The sequence below is a fragment of the Cyprinodon tularosa genome, unplaced genomic scaffold (assembly GCF_016077235.1).
Source record: "Cyprinodon tularosa strain WSP-4 unplaced genomic scaffold, ASM1607723v1 ctg64, whole genome shotgun sequence".
Lineage (NCBI taxonomy): Eukaryota > Metazoa > Chordata > Actinopteri > Cyprinodontiformes > Cyprinodontidae > Cyprinodon > Cyprinodon tularosa.
The window spans coordinates 392,889-408,583 of NW_024039385.1; the positions used below are offsets into that span (position 1 = coordinate 392,889).

The following is a 15,695-nucleotide window of genomic DNA, read 5'->3' on the forward strand; positions in this document are numbered from 1 at the left end:
AGTATTTCGTTACTGTACTCAAGTAGATTTTTATTTATGACCCACATTAATTGGTAAAAAACAAATGTTCACATATGCATGAAAAATGGATATAAAATAAATGTTTTGTCTACTTATCGAGCAATTATTTAAAATACTAAATAATAGGAATAATATACTATATAAATATATATTTGTAAAACATGATCTTATATTTATATAAAACTTTGTGTCTATCATATTAATATAATAAAGTATATAACTTTGCATATATCTCATCCAATTTCAGTTCAGTTTAAATATTTTTTCATCTGAATAAATGTGTGTAATCTAACTAAAAGGTAATTTTGAAATTTATTCTGGTGTTATAAGGGGTTGTGACAAGAGATTATTGTAATATCTCTGACTCGTCTTTAATGTGATTTAAATGAGATCTAAGGCGCCTCCTATTCATTCTGAAAGCTGCTGCCTGAACTGTGGTCCGATCCAAGATGGCCGCCCTCTAGGCACGTCGGCCTCGCTAGTAACAGCGTCCAATGAGGCGTCTATGGTGATGGTGACATGCATAGATTTATGGATATCTATGGTGACATGCACCAAAACTTCTCGTCAACCACCATTAAACGCAACATGTAGAAAAATGCCCCGCCTCTTCCTGCTAGTTTTCGCGGCAATTCTTCTAGTGGGCGGAGTCATCCACCACCCGTGGCATTCTATTGGCTAGCCTGACATCTACCCGCCAACGATGCTAAATAGAAGGTTGCCTTTTAGCCAATCGCGTGTCACGCTTTACTCGCTCGCTCTACGCAGTGGCGCGAAACTCGCTCAGTCTGTGGTGAGGCGATCCAGCAGCAGGCAAAGCTCTCCTTAAGCTGTTTGAGAAGAAATTCATTTATCAGAGGAAAATGGCCACCGACGTCGTAGATGACCGGGAAATGAGGGAGGCTCAGAGAGACTACCTGGACTTTCTGGACGACGATGTAAGTGTGGCTTAAAATTACTAGATATTTCCAAAGAAAAATGATGTGAGCAGAACAAAGACACCATTGCATGAAGGAAAAAACACATCCTCACGTGTAGCGCCTGTGTTTCTGTTCAAATCGCAGCAAGACCAGGGAATTTACCAAAGCAAAGTCCGGGATATGATCGGTGAGAATAAAGCTCGACTCATCGTGAACATCAACGACCTGAGAAGGCGCAACGAGGCCCGGGCTGCAAAGTAAGACACAGAAACATGGAGTCACATGAAACTAGATGGAAACGGGTCTGAAACACTCTGAGCCATTTACATCTACTTAATGTGTCATTAGGAGGAAGTAATAAACCAGATCAGATCAATATGTTTTATAAAATTACTGCCTTTCAGCTGTTTTCAGCTTTAAAAGTGCTTTCCACCCTTTAAACTTCATTTAATCTCATTTAATTTCTTATGTTTTAAAATCCAGCGATTAAATTGTCATTCGTTTCAATCACTTTATGGGTAAGATCTTTAAGTATGTGGTAGTGATGGTTTAATGAGGCATCTCAAAGTATTTCATTGCCAAACTGTATTGATACTGTCTCGCAGAATACTGACACCTGCTGGACATTTAAATACACTACAGGCAGCTTATTTGAACTAAACTGAATTGATTTGATGACCTATTGCAATGATATACTAGTTATTGTAGGTTATATTGTATTATTTTATAACTATGGTTAAATATAAAGTATGTAAAAATATTTTTAATATTTTTATATGCAGCCAATAAATAATGTTAATGTATATCATTATGTGAACATTTAGGGCATACGGCAACGGCCAAAACCCTCCTATTCCTTTTAGGCTGCTCAAAAATTCTTGATTTTAATGATAAACTGCAAAAGCCAAGACATTTTTTTTTATTACAGATGCATAATGTTGAGAGATGTTTTTATACACATTTTAAAATCATTGATCGTCACATAACTTTTTTGAAACAACTCGCTCACCGATACAGAGTTTTGCTCTATGGGCTGGACTCATGCACCGATACATCAGTGTTGCTGGACTCATTACTAGTATTTGGCATCGCTATTTGTAACACTGCTGTGATAATCCTAGGATTAAGAAAAAGGAACAAGTCCCCATCTTGATTCCTAGTTGTGTCTTTTGATGGTTAACCCTAGTGTCACTGTAATGTGCTACAGGTGTCCTGCACTGTATTCAGTCAATTGCCTGGAAACAACAACAACATTAATCAGAAAACTGGAATCTAATATTTCTCAAGATAAACTCAAACATTGGTTTCAATGTGAGAGTTTATTGGGTGTGAAAAGCGTCGTTGCCTAATGGTGCTTCCTGTTCCACAGACTGATGAACAATGCGTTCGAGGAGCTGCTGGCGTTCCAGCGGGCGCTGAAGGACCTGGTGGCCTCGGTGGACGGTACCTACGCCAAGCAGCATGAGGAGTTCTTCATCGGCCTGGAGGGCAGCTTCGGCTCTAAGCACGTCTCCCCTCGGACCCTGACCTCCCGCCTGCTGGGCAGCATGGTGTGCGTGGAGGGCATCATCACAAAGTGTGAGTTTCTACGGCTTGTACTTGTGTTCAGGGGTAGATCTGTGTACGCTGCTTGCTTTATTCACTCTCTGCTTCGACGCTTAGGTTCCCTGGTCCGTCCCAAAGTAGTGCGCAGCGTTCACTACTGTCCCGCCACCAAGAAGACGATGGAGAGGAAGTACACAGACATGACCTCCCTGGACGCCTTCCCCTCTAGCGCCATTTATCCCACTAAGGTACGCACTCTGGGTTTAGCTGTCCTTCTAGAGTAACGTTAGGAAAACCAGAGCTTCATCATCAATATATCCCGACAGGACGAGGAGAACAACCCTCTGGAGACAGAGTTCGGTCTGTCCATCTACAAGGACCACCAGACCATCACGGTGCAGGAGATGCCAGAGAAGGCCCCTGCTGGCCAGCTGCCCCGCTCTGTGGACATCATCCTGGATAACGATCTGGTGGACGTGGTCAAACCTGGAGACAGAGTTCAGGTGGTTGGGACGTACCGCTGCCTGCCTGGGAAGAAGGGAGGGTTTACCTCCGGCACCTTCAGGTAGGATTCAGCTTTCAGTAACGGCTCAGCCCATTTAACCTCAAAGGTACAGAGGACGATCTTTAATTTCTGGGTGGATCATCTTAAAGGAGAAGTTCGGTTTTTTACACTAAGCCCATTTTCTGTAGTGTCCAGGATGAAATCGAATGATCGACACCAAAATTTTGTCAATTGCTCCTGTCTCTGCTTTTTGGCTCATGCAGAATCCCCCCCTGGCTGCTTTAGAATGGCTTCCATAGAGCATGTCCGATAATGTCCTTAAAACAACCTTAAACGTTCTTTTTTTAAAATATGCTACTCACCGGGTCGTCAGCGCTGTTCAATGACGTTCCAAAAAAAGTTTTGTAAAGAAAAAACGTTCCTGTAGTGTTTTATTTAGCATTTTGTAAATCCCATTGAGTTCTGTAGGAATAGTCAATATTCCGCTGCCACCGGAAACGGAAATGGGGCCTGTTTACACAGTTGTAGTCTTTTCGCTTCACTCTGGGCCGGATTTATCAAGATCCAATTTTGCGTGCAGTAATTTGCGCTCGCAAACTGGAATTTTGCGCGAGGGGCTGAACCATGGTTTGCGGGTGATTTAACAAGAGCGATTGCGTAACTGGTGGAAGGTGCAAAACTGTTGGAGACGCCCTATTTAAATGATGGTTTTGCGCGTTTTGTGGTTTGCGGCAAAGTAGTTTGTAGTCTGTACAAACTAGTGCATTAAGAAATTTAAATCTTACAGTGACCCCCAACAAAAAAAATAAATAAGTAAATATATATATATATATATATATATATATATATATAAATTGGCAACCTTTATTCCCTAAGGTGGTATGTGCTGCAGTAAAAAAAAACAAAAAAAAAACAGGTGTTTTGTATTGGCCTGTGACTGTGGATGAGATCCCCGCAGCATTAGCATGTTGCTCCACAGGTGCAGGGGGAGAACCCCGACCCCGTCGGACAGCACTTCTGAAAAAACGAGATTGGGAGATCCCAGCTCTCGCTGCAACCGTACGCTGGAATGACCCAGATGCAAAAAAGTGCAATGTTGCAAGGAGTTTCGTGATATCTGGTATTGCGTGGGTCCTCCTTGTGGCTGGCTCCAAATCCATTCGGAGTTCCCCCAACAGCTCCAAAATGGCAATGCTGGATAAACTATATGTTTTGATGATCGTTTCCTCGTACATTGCAAAAATATTCACACGGAGTGAAAAAATGCGTTCTCTGCGTCTCCTTGCTTCATTTCCATGTCTCCTTCTTGCGACAATAACCGCTGCCATGTGTGCGCAATTACGCATACAGACCATTTGCACCTTCTTTTGAAACGTGTTAAATATAGAGTCAGATACCGTTAGCAAAATTGCGTTCAGGTTTGATAAATCACTTTGCGAGTGCTAAATTAATATATTTACATGTTCTCCTCCCACAAGACGCACTTTAGCGTGTAAACGCCCCATATTGCATATTCATAGCAGAAAAAGTACTAAATGGATAAGAGGCGCTATTTAGCACGTTTTAAAGACCAAATCCTTTTAGCACGCTGTTGATAGATCAGTTTGTACATTTTTTAGCGTGCGCAGTGAAATAGCTCACGTTTTAATACACGCAAACCTTTGATAGATCCGGCCCTCTGTGTACTCCGACGTCGAGGTGCTAACGTCTCTGTTAAACACTTTTAAAAAACTCTGAAAATGGAATACGAAAGGTGGATTCTTGATTCTCGACGTCGGAGTACACAGAGTGAAGCGAAAAGACTACAACTGTGTAAACAGGCCCCATTTCCGGTGGCAGCGGAATATTGACTATTCCAACAGAACTCAATGGGATTTACAAAATGCTAAATAAAACAAGACAGGAACGTTTTTTTCTTTACAAAACTTTTTTTGGAACGTCATTGAACAGCGCTGACGACCCGGTGAGTAGCATATTTTGAAAAAAAACGTTTAAGGTTGTTTTAAGGACATTATCGGACATGCTCTATGGAAGCCATTCTAAAGCAGCCAGGGGGTGATTCTAAATGAGCCAAAAAGCAGAGACAGGAGCAATTGTCAAAATTTTGGTGTCGATCATTCGATTTCATCCTGGACACTACAGAAAATGGGCTTAAAGTGTAAAAAACCGAACTTCTCCTTTAAGTGGTCCTTCTAATTTTCAATCATTCTGGTGAAACGTTACATAAGGTCGTCCTGTTAGCTATCTATTTCTCCACATGCACACTTTCAAGCGTATATCTGTAGTAAGCTACAGTTTCAGACAGTAATTGAAGCTCAACTTCCCACTGCGGTTCTTTGAAAATGGCCGAGGGTTGTAAGGAAAAAAAATGTCCACAAAGTGTATGAGAAGAAAAGAAAGGCCTAAAAGGAGGAAGATACCAATGCTTTTCGAGGAGAGGTCTCCTCGAAAAGCATTGCACTCGTGCACAAGGAGAATTGGGCTCTTGCGTGCACACATTTTTATTTTTTTTCTAAGTGGAGAGGTCGGATCTTTTAAGAAATCCTCCAGAATAGCTTCAGTGTACAAAATGTTGAGCTGAATATTTGGATACCTTTCATGAATACACATGTTGGATGTTTTCCACATAACTGACATATTTTAATCTAAATATAGAAGTGAATAGGAAATCTTTGTCCCACAATGACTAAATTGTAGTTATACAGTATATCATTATGTAGTGTAGTAAATAAGATTTATTGAACCATATTATAGTTGTATAAGATATAGTAACATTTCTCACAGATTTTTTTTTTTTTTTTTTTTTACTAAAACCCTGCTGTTATGCTTATAAATTTTTCATGATTTTTTACTTGATATATTTAGAACTGCTGTATGAACAAGTCTGAGAACTATTGAAAAAAACAGCTTTATGCTCCATCAAAGCTCTGCTTTTAACTGGCACTGTACATCTGTTCTACTAAGACTGTCCACTAGAGGGCACCAGAGCACAGGACTTTCCACAGCAGGTTATTGAGCAGTGGATGCGTCATTAGGGGTAGAAAACTGGTTGTAGGAACTTTAAAAATGTGTAATTATACAGAAATATCTCATTATCAGAAAGATAGATTTAATTGGTGGCTAAATGTTGCTCTTACTGCTGCCCCCTACAGGACCATCATGATAGCGTGCCATGTGAAGCAAATGAGCAAAGAAGTGTCTCGCACCTTCTCTGCAGACGATGTGGCTAAAATCAGGAACTTCAGTCGGATTCACTCTGTAGTAAGTCTGAACCCGGTCAGCTGCTGGTTTAAAGGGCAGAGATCTTGTGCCAAGAGGCTGATCCACCTCTTTCCCTCCTTAGAAAGTGTTTGACCAGCTGGCCCGCTCGCTGGCTCCCAGCATCCACGGCCATGAATACATCAAGAAGGCCATCCTCTGCATGCTGCTGGGCGGAGTGGAGAAGGTCCTGGAGAACGGCACCCGCATCAGAGGAGACATCAACGTCCTGCTCATCGGTACTGCAGCCTGAGAGTTCATTCACTTCCTGTTCAGAGTTCTGCTTTACGACTAATATAAAGTATTTTCTTAGCAGTAAAATATACATTTATTGTAAAGTTTTTATTTTTTGTTCAGCTTTAAATTAACAATGGAGGCAAATTTCCAGCATCTTTATTGATTTCCTTTCTCCTCACCCTGTTTGCTCTCCCTCAGGCGACCCTTCGGTGGCTAAGTCCCAGCTGCTGCGTTACGTGCTCCACACGGCGCCCAGGGCCATCCCCACCACTGGCCGCGGCTCCTCTGGCGTGGGTCTGACCGCTGCCGTCACCACAGACCAGGAGACCGGTACGTTTCCCTCATTTTTCTTTCCTCTCCGTCTCATATCCCTGTTTGAATCAGGCAATAAATAAATTGTTAAAGGGAGTTTTTCCTCTCCACTGTCGCTACAAGCATGCTTAGGTAGAAAACTTTAAATCAATTTGACTAGATGATCTGGTGAACTGTAAAGTGCCTTGAGATGTATGTGTTGTGAATTGGCTGTTTTCTTTCTTTAGGAGAGCGCCGCCTAGAGGCCGGCGCCATGGTGCTTGCCGACCGCGGCGTTGTGTGCATTGATGAGTTTGACAAGATGTCTGACATGGACCGCACAGCCATCCACGAGGTAATGGAGCAGGGCCGCGTCACCATCGCCAAGGCGGGGATCCACGCCCGCCTCAATGCCCGCTGCTCCGTACTGGCGGCGGCCAACCCGGTTTACGGAAGGGTGAGTTAGAGACAAGCTGCGCTGCAGGGCGTCCTGCTTTGAAACTCGCCGCTCACTGCGCTCTGTCTCTTCCACAGTACGACCAGTACAAAACCCCCATGGAGAACATCGGCCTGCAGGACTCTCTGCTGTCCCGATTCGACCTGCTCTTCATCATGCTGGACCAGATGGACCCCGAACACGACCGGGAGATCTCCGACCACGTGCTGCGGATGCATCGCTACAGGGACCCCCGCGAGCAGGACGGAGCAGGTACTGATGGCGGCCTGTAAGGGGACCTCACGGAGCACGACGCACGTTCTGATGCATCCCTCTGTCTGTCCTCCAGCCATGCCTCTGGGCGGGTCGGTGGACGTGCTGGCCACAGAGGACCCGGACGCCGCAGCGGAGGATCATGAAGAGCTGCAGATTTATGAGAAACACAACAACCTGCTGCACGGGAGCAGGAAGAAGAAGTAAGCAGGGAAACCAATGAAACCAAACCAAAGTTAATAAAGTGTGCAAAGAGTATATGAGGAATTCCTTCTGTTCCAGGGACAAGATTTTAAGTAAGGAGTTCATGAGGAAGTACATCCACATCGCTAAGATGATCACCCCCGTGCTGACAGAGGAAGCAGCCAATCACATCGCAGAGGAGTACTCCAGGCTGAGGAGCCAGGAGCAGGTGGCGGCCGACATCGCCAGGGTGAGCAGATCCCATCCGCCTCCTTTAAAAACAAAACATAAATCCCCCTCAGAGCTAACCCCCCTTCCCCTCCAGACCTCTCCAGTGACGGCCCGTACTCTGGAGACGCTGATCCGCCTCTCCACGGCGCACGCCAAGGCCCGCATGAGCAAGGCCGTGGAGCTGGAGGACACGGAGGTCGCCGTGGAGCTGGTCCAGTTCGCCTACTTCAAAAAGGTCCGCCATCTTTAAAAGCGGTGTAAACGGGTCAAAAAAGCAGTTCTGCTACATTGTTTTATTTATTTTTCTCCTTGTACCGTTTAGGTCCTGGAGAAGGAGAAGAAGCGCACGAGGCAGGAGCGCGACTCCGATTCAGAGGAGGAGGACGAGCAGGAGGCGCCTGCCAGCCAGCGCCCACAGAGAACCCGCAAGAGGTAATGGACGTCATCAAGTGTTCTACAGAAAATAAATGATGCAAAGCATCAACCTTTTTAGACATTGGTTCAAACCCCTTTATTCTGGTGCCATAAAATGAAAAATGTCACCAAAATGGGATCAGATAGATGAAATATGTCCTTCTGTCCTGCAGGGGGCGGCATGCCTCTCAGGGCAGCGAACCTCGCAGCCCATATGACTTCAGCGAAGAGCAGGATGTCCCTGATAGTAAGTCTGCTTCTGTAAAGACATTAAACCCAGATTAAAGGATTTAAGCTTTGCTTTCCTCTGGGGACTAAAGAAGAGACAATCTGTGAGAGGTCTCACTCTGAGGTTTATTTTGCAGTTCAGTCCGGCACCTCGAAACCAGCCAGGGCCCGGCAGGAGGAGGAGCCTATGGAGGCGACAGCGCAGGCTGATGCCGCCGAGCTTTCGGTTGAGAGGTAAGACCCTGCAGAACATTTTAGAATTTATTTTGAGCTCATGAGGTGAAGCTTAAACCCAAACCTGCGGTTCTGATCCCGTCCTCCAGGCTGAAGGAGTTCAAGTCGTCCCTGTTCGCCGTCTTCCAGTCGGCGCACGCCCAGTCGGTGAAGATGACGAAGCTGATGGACGAAGTCAACAAGGAGCGGGAGAGTCGGTTCTCTGAGGCCGAGGTGCGCGGCGCCCTGGCCCGAATGCAGGACGATAACCAGGTCATGGTGGCCGATGACATCGTCTTCCTCATCTGAAAGGAAGAGGCATTTACGCGTGAAGACATTATGGGATGTCTTCTTCTGTTATAAATCTGTAAATAGTTAACATGTTTTCTGTTATAAAGAATAAAGAAATGTTTTGGTGAACAAGAGCTGCTGTTATTGGGTGATCAGGGTCTTTAACATCTCAAACATGTTACCTGGAAGTAAGTAAGGCATCAAAAATAAATACAAAATAAAATATTATAAATCTGCCTTTTTAAAAGTGGAGCTCCTCTGAGTAACTCCCCTATACTTACATTTAAACTTGATAAACTGGAAACAATATGTAAGACAGAAATTATAGTTAGACTGACTCCATTTATTTTTACTTTGAGTTCAACATTCAAAGTTTAAACGAGCTGCTTTGATGAGCTCTGATAGCTCAGTCTGGAAAAACAGCAGAAACCAGGCTAAGAAAGACTATTTCTCTACATCCAGTCTGTTCCTCTGCTTGGCTTTGATGTTTGTCAGAGCTGAAGGTGAATTCAAACATATAATAAAACCTTACTGTTTGGTTGAAGAACTTGTTTTATTTTTTTGTTATTTTACAGTTCAACAGATCCTATCCTATTTTATTTTACTACCTAAGAAATATTTTTCATGTACCCCTTGCAATGCTCTCGCAGACCACTAGAGGTCCGCATATCCCCAGTTGGGAATCACTGCTCTAAATCATCTTTTATTTGTAGAGCTTCTCTTCTGTTATTAAACTTGATTATATTTCAGCCAGAGAAAAGCATTTCCTGCAAAGACATAAAGGAAGCACTGGGCTTCCTGTTGGGGCAGACTTTCAGAGATTTGCCTCATTTTATTCTGACGTTTTGAATGAAATAAAGCTAAATTCTAAAAGCAGCTAAGTGTGTTTGGATCAGTAGATACCTGTGGGTCCATCACTGGAGACATTTTAAAGCAACCTGCATCAATTTGAAGTTGGGCAGTGATTTTAAATTGGACAGTCTAATCAGAGCAGATGTGAAGTCCTGCTTTGAAGTCGACCCTTTGAACCAGGGATAACAGTTATTTTGTCCCTCTTAGGTTGCTGTAATAGATGCCATGTGGAGAAGAGTCTTTAATGTTCTTCCCTCTGGCTCTTCAGTTTCAAGTTTCATTAAAATTTGTGTTTTTACTCACATTGACTTTTTCATCACCCTTACTAAAGCTGGGTCATAACTAATTATATTTCCTGAAGTTTTTGAGAAAATAATTGTATTAGTTATCCACTATTTTTTTCAATGACAGAGCAAATATAAGTTAGCTTTAACTACAAATGTTAAAATCACCTTTTTTAAGCTTAGTTTCCATCTGCTGCCTTTGGAGGTCAGTGATGCACAGTTTACTGACACTGGAGGGACTAACAGCTTCACATTACCTGATCCAAGGATTAGTTTCATTAATCTGTCATTTAAAGAAAGTTGATTTGGTAAAGTTTTGGAAATTTCTTAACATTTGATTTCAGTCTTCAAAATATACATTTTTTTCCATTTTAAAAAGTTTTTTTTTTTTTTTTTTATCTTAGTTTCAGAGGTAGGTAGTAACTAGTTACATTTAATTTTTTTTTAACAACTTTTGGACTAAAGCAAACTTTCATTTTTCGTTTTAATAAGCAGTACTTCTAGTACTTGAGTCAAACATTTACTGATTAACGTAACTAAATAATGAACAAGCTTATTTTAAACAAAAGTGCACCACACAAAGACGCCGTTATTTCTTCATAATGAATTTTTTAATATTTTGGTCACAAGCTTTAGTTATATTTGATGAAGTCACAGTTACAGGAGTTTTATGAGTTTGAATAAGTGTTTCTTCTACTTGGATATATTATCAATAACATTCATTTATTTTTGATTATTTATATAAACTACCGGAATATTTCCCATTTTGTCCTTATTTCATAATTTTAATAGCAAATTAGATGTTATGAGGTTCTCAGTTGTTCAGTGGCCTTTTTACTGAATAGGTTTTTTCTCTTTCTTGACTTACTTCTTGGATGACTACTACTGTAAATGTGATTACGTACTGTTGATATTCGTACAGTTTTTTTGAGTAAGCTACATGCTTCTGCTTTTACCGGTTTGCCCCAGAGCAGCTGTGGCTACAGAGGAACTTATTAAATTTCATCCCATTAAGTCTCACACTGCAGAGTTCACTGAACAAATAAGCTAATGAAAAAAGTCAAAGAATGATCCATAAAAAGGTACTTTGAATTACCTTTAGTAGCTTTTATTCATATATGAAAGTAGCAAAAGTCCTTTTCTGTTAGAAACATTCTGCTTTTTTAATGCATACAGTTTATTTTCAAGTCAAGGGTATCTTTTCCATAATTGTATATTCTAGCATAGCTTTAATCCCAGCCATGGTTGCAATAATTGGGCGATAATTTAATCCAATAAGGAGCACGAACCGCTTGACCTGTAACACCTCTATAAATGTAATATTTAACTCAGTGACCTTTCACCCTAATATTCTTAAGATAGAGGTAAAAAATAATCATTTTACATCAAAGTCCATACTTATAGATAAAATTATAAACACTTAGTTCATCACGTTCATACAGAATTTCACGGTAAAAATATAATCCTCTATTAACTCTATATAAAGCAAGTAAAAGTGATTTACTTTCACTGGACTTATACATGTTTGCTTTATCTACTTAGAATGAAGTCATTTTCCTTCTAGATTAGATGTTTGTTTCTGTCATTTAGGAAGCTTAATGTAAATCATTCTGGTCAATTCTCTGATGATTGAAATATTTTCATTAAACTGCTCCTTCCATGTCTCCAGTTTGGGATTTAATGATTCAATCTTTTCTCTAGTGGTGACACTGTTAAACAGACTGACTTAAAGAATAAGAAATAATTCTGCTCCATGTTAGTAACCCCGTTAAAATGGGCTGTAATCAGGTAGTACTTGAGAAGTTTGTATACTTAATATATATTTAATCTAAGCTCTTGCAGGTATGGAAGTCTAGTAAAACTACTGCATGTCAGGAAGGCTCCATTGCTTTCTGTTTCTAAAACAATACATCATTTTGTATTCTTTCTTATTGTCTCAATAGATTGACTGTACGCTGATTTCAACTTTTCCACTGCTTCACCTCTATCCCGTCTGCTGTGCTCCTTGATTTTCAAAATAAAAGGGGCTGGATGTGAATACAAGCCTCACATTTCAGAATTCTATTTGATAAAAACTTTGTAACTTTAGACTGTTGTTGGCACAAAATAAAGTTTGAAGTCTGTTGATCGCAAAACCTGAAGAAATTCCACAGGTGTGAAAAGTTTTCAAGTTTCTGCTGAGAAAAGCAGAACCAAATGAGCAACGGTGCTTGTATGATCTGGTAGTGCGCGTTGTGAATTGGCGCCATATAAATAAACTGCATTGAATTGAAATAAAAAACATTTTTTTTTATAATTGAATGTAGATTGAAGTCATTTCTACATTTCTGCAGCATCAGCACACACAGTTTTTTTTTGTCCATATTGAAGTGATGATTTTATGCCTTTAATTAATTTTAATGACATAATTTTGTTTGATCTCAAGACGCCATTGTCGTTGATCAAGGAGCAGCTCTGTGATTTAGTGCTCTAGATCAGAGGCTCCCAAATATTTCAGCAGTGGAAAAACTAAAAATAAATTTGATTCATTATTTATTTATCTATGCATAAAGGTTAAATAATTATAAGTATTTTAAGTGCATTTTGAAAATATATTCAATTAATCATTTATCTGTTTCACAGCAAATGTATGTATGTATGTAATATGTATGTAATATATGTATCTACTGATATATTTTGGCCTTCCACATATTCCAGGCAGTGAATTACTCTGAATTTATTTAGTTTAATGAAAAAAGGACAGACATTATGCATCTTAGACCAGATGCTTCTTTCTGTCCCAAAGTCTTTCTATAAATCCTGCACAGACAGGAAGGCTGCATCTCTTTATGGTTTAAAATATAGTTTGGAAACTCACTGTTCTCCTTTGCCTTCCATGCACTGTGTATTTTATAAGTTTTGTATTGGTTTTATCTACATCTGTTTACACATATAGGTGTCTTTTGCAGTATTTGGTTCCGTTTTTATGACATGTTATGAGACATAAGCAAAATAAAAACCTTTTCAGATGAAAGGTTAGGAAAACTTGCTAAAATGTTTGTATGATCCGTGCCTGTATGGGTAATGTATAAGAAGTAGAATGATTCATGCTTATTAGCTAATGTTCTCTTCATCCTAATGGTTTGAATAAACTCTTGTTATGTTTCTCATTTGTTGTGACTCTGAGTTTTCAGTTTTCTGTTATCAGTTGTTTTGTTTTTATTTTCCATGATCTTCAAGCATTCTTTAGTTACTCTCTGTCGCCCCCTTGTGATTGTTTTCTTTCCCCTTGGATTCCCTCTTGCCAGTTCCACCCACAGCTGCTCCTCATTCAGCTCGTTAGTCCAGCCTTTGTTTTGTTCTCCTTAAATACTCCACCTCTGCCATCACTCAGTGCTGGTTCCTTCTCAATGCCGTACTCATCTACTCAGCTCATCTCCCCGTGGCTCCTCAGGCTCGTTTTCCCCCGGATGTCTCCGTGGTTTTTGGTTTGTTAAACTTTTTACTAAAAAGTTTTTAGTTAGATTTCTGGATTTGTACCTCTGTTTCCTTGTTCTTCAATTAAACCTGTCAGAACTATCTCTGCTTCCCTCGGCTCTGCATCTGGGTCCTTAAGCAACCTTACCCCCCGCTTGTGACAACTCTGTTTTGCATATTTTGGTTTAATCATTGTGTGGAGTTGGTGACTGCAGGGACAGTTTCAGTTCTGTGCAAATGAAGTTATTAGAGGAAAAATGGTCAGAAGAGCTCTGCCGTTTCCCAGAAGTGCTGTCTTCCTGCCCTATACACCTCTGCTTACAAGAAGTGATTAAAACCCCCATCAAATCCAGACCTCGATTTCTGTGGGAGGGAGATCCCTCAGCCTCTAAACTAGCTGTGAAACGGTTTCACCAGTCTCTTATTTTTGTTTATTCAGGCGGTTGATAGGAAGCTGTCTGGTAAACTTTATTCTGATTGGCGTTTTTGGAGGCAGCGGCACACAGCAATCACTGCAATATGGTGGAGGAGCTCAGTGAGACATTCAGTGCGTGAACGTGGCTTTGATCGAACATTTAGACATGACTAAGAGTGGTTTCTGTTTGGTCCAAAACACCAAAGAGTTTAGAATAATGTCTGCCTTATCAGTAAACGCGAAACAGGCCTTAAGCTCGACACCCACATTTGACACAAATAGGTGTGAAAGAAACAGGCTGGATCTGCTCCCCATCACCGCAGCTCAAAGCCAGTCATCTCTCTCTAGGTTCTGATCCAATATGCTCCCATCAATGCTATTACACACTGCTAAAATGTAAATCTGAGTCAATTTTTCTTGAAATAAGTGATTTTTTCTTGAATTAAGCATGGAAATGAGACTTTAATAAGACAATTTACATCTGAAATAAGAAAAAAAAACTACGGCATTGTCTTATTTCCAGTCCATAATATCTTATTATCTGATTTGAAGTACTAAATAAAATGGCATGAGTAAAAATACTCATGCCATTTTATTTACCCTCTCAAATTAGGGGTAATAACACTGATTTTAAGAAATGTCTACTTATTTTTAGATAGTTTTTGCAGTGCAGGCATGACAACTTGCATCTATTTTCTCTCATCATCTCTGTCCTTTGGATATGTTTTTTAAATTAATTAATTAATTTTCTTTTTACCCAAAGCAACTTCTAATAATGATTCAGTTACCAAGTGGAACCTTATGACAGCAGCCATGCTGGTCTAAATATGTTGCGGTACTATCCTGAACTGGGACATCAATTTTCTGTGCTATATTTGGAAATGGGATATGAATCATAATAATTATTCAAACCAAGCTGGAATCCACAAAGACTCGTCTATGAAAACATAAATGAGAGAAGGAAGACACCTGTAACCAACAAGTAAGAGAGGGAAGAGATACAAAACTAGATGAAAACTAATATTGAAATAAAGAAAAATCCCCTATGCTTGAGATATTTTCACATAAAGTTTCACTATTACAGTATTTAGAGGTTACCCTCTAAAATCTCATCACAAGGGAGTTTTCCTTTATTTAGCAACAGTAGCTCTTTGGTAGCTGTATAACTCTGAGACTGACACACGCTTATCATATGCCCATATCTGCATCGAGGCTCCTCTACAAAATATGGACTTCAGTCTTACATCCACTGGCCACATGCATGAAAGGCAAGCGTTACCTAAATGATGAAACCTATGACCAAGTTTCTGTTCGCATGCATCTGCATTTCACAGCACACACAGATTCATAGCTGATGAAAGCCAACAATGAGCTGAATCCACCGACGTCAAACTCATTGCTCTAAAAACAGATGTCTGCCTGATTGTTTTCGAACTGAAAACACGAACAAGCTTTCATTTACTTGTGTGGACTCTAGACGGGCTACAGATGTACCTCAGATGTTATCATTACAGCCTACTGGGTTTATTTCCTTCTTCCCATTATGAATAAAATTAGAAAAAAAATCGTTTTAGTAGTAGTTATGTTAGAATTATGATTAGAAACACAATAAATACATTTATAATACATTATGATTTTCTAA

At 40.5% G+C, this 15,695-nt stretch overlaps 1 protein-coding gene across 1 annotated transcript; it reads left to right on the forward strand.

The window, feature by feature from the left end:
- Positions 1 to 796: 796 nt before the first annotated feature.
- mcm3 (minichromosome maintenance complex component 3) lies at positions 797 to 9,175 on the forward strand. The gene is made up of 17 exons (XM_038308583.1): positions 797 to 959; positions 1,086 to 1,198; positions 2,311 to 2,519; positions 2,604 to 2,734; positions 2,813 to 3,051; positions 6,144 to 6,252; positions 6,335 to 6,488; positions 6,685 to 6,816; positions 7,026 to 7,234; positions 7,312 to 7,486; positions 7,563 to 7,689; positions 7,769 to 7,919; positions 7,995 to 8,135; positions 8,223 to 8,332; positions 8,488 to 8,561; positions 8,680 to 8,776; positions 8,866 to 9,175. The coding sequence occupies exons 1-17, from the start codon at positions 885 to 887 to the stop codon at positions 9,062 to 9,064; spliced, it is 2,445 nt and encodes an 814-aa protein (XP_038164511.1). The 5' UTR covers positions 797 to 884; the 3' UTR covers positions 9,065 to 9,175.
- The last annotated feature ends 6,520 nt before the right edge of the window (positions 9,176 to 15,695 follow it).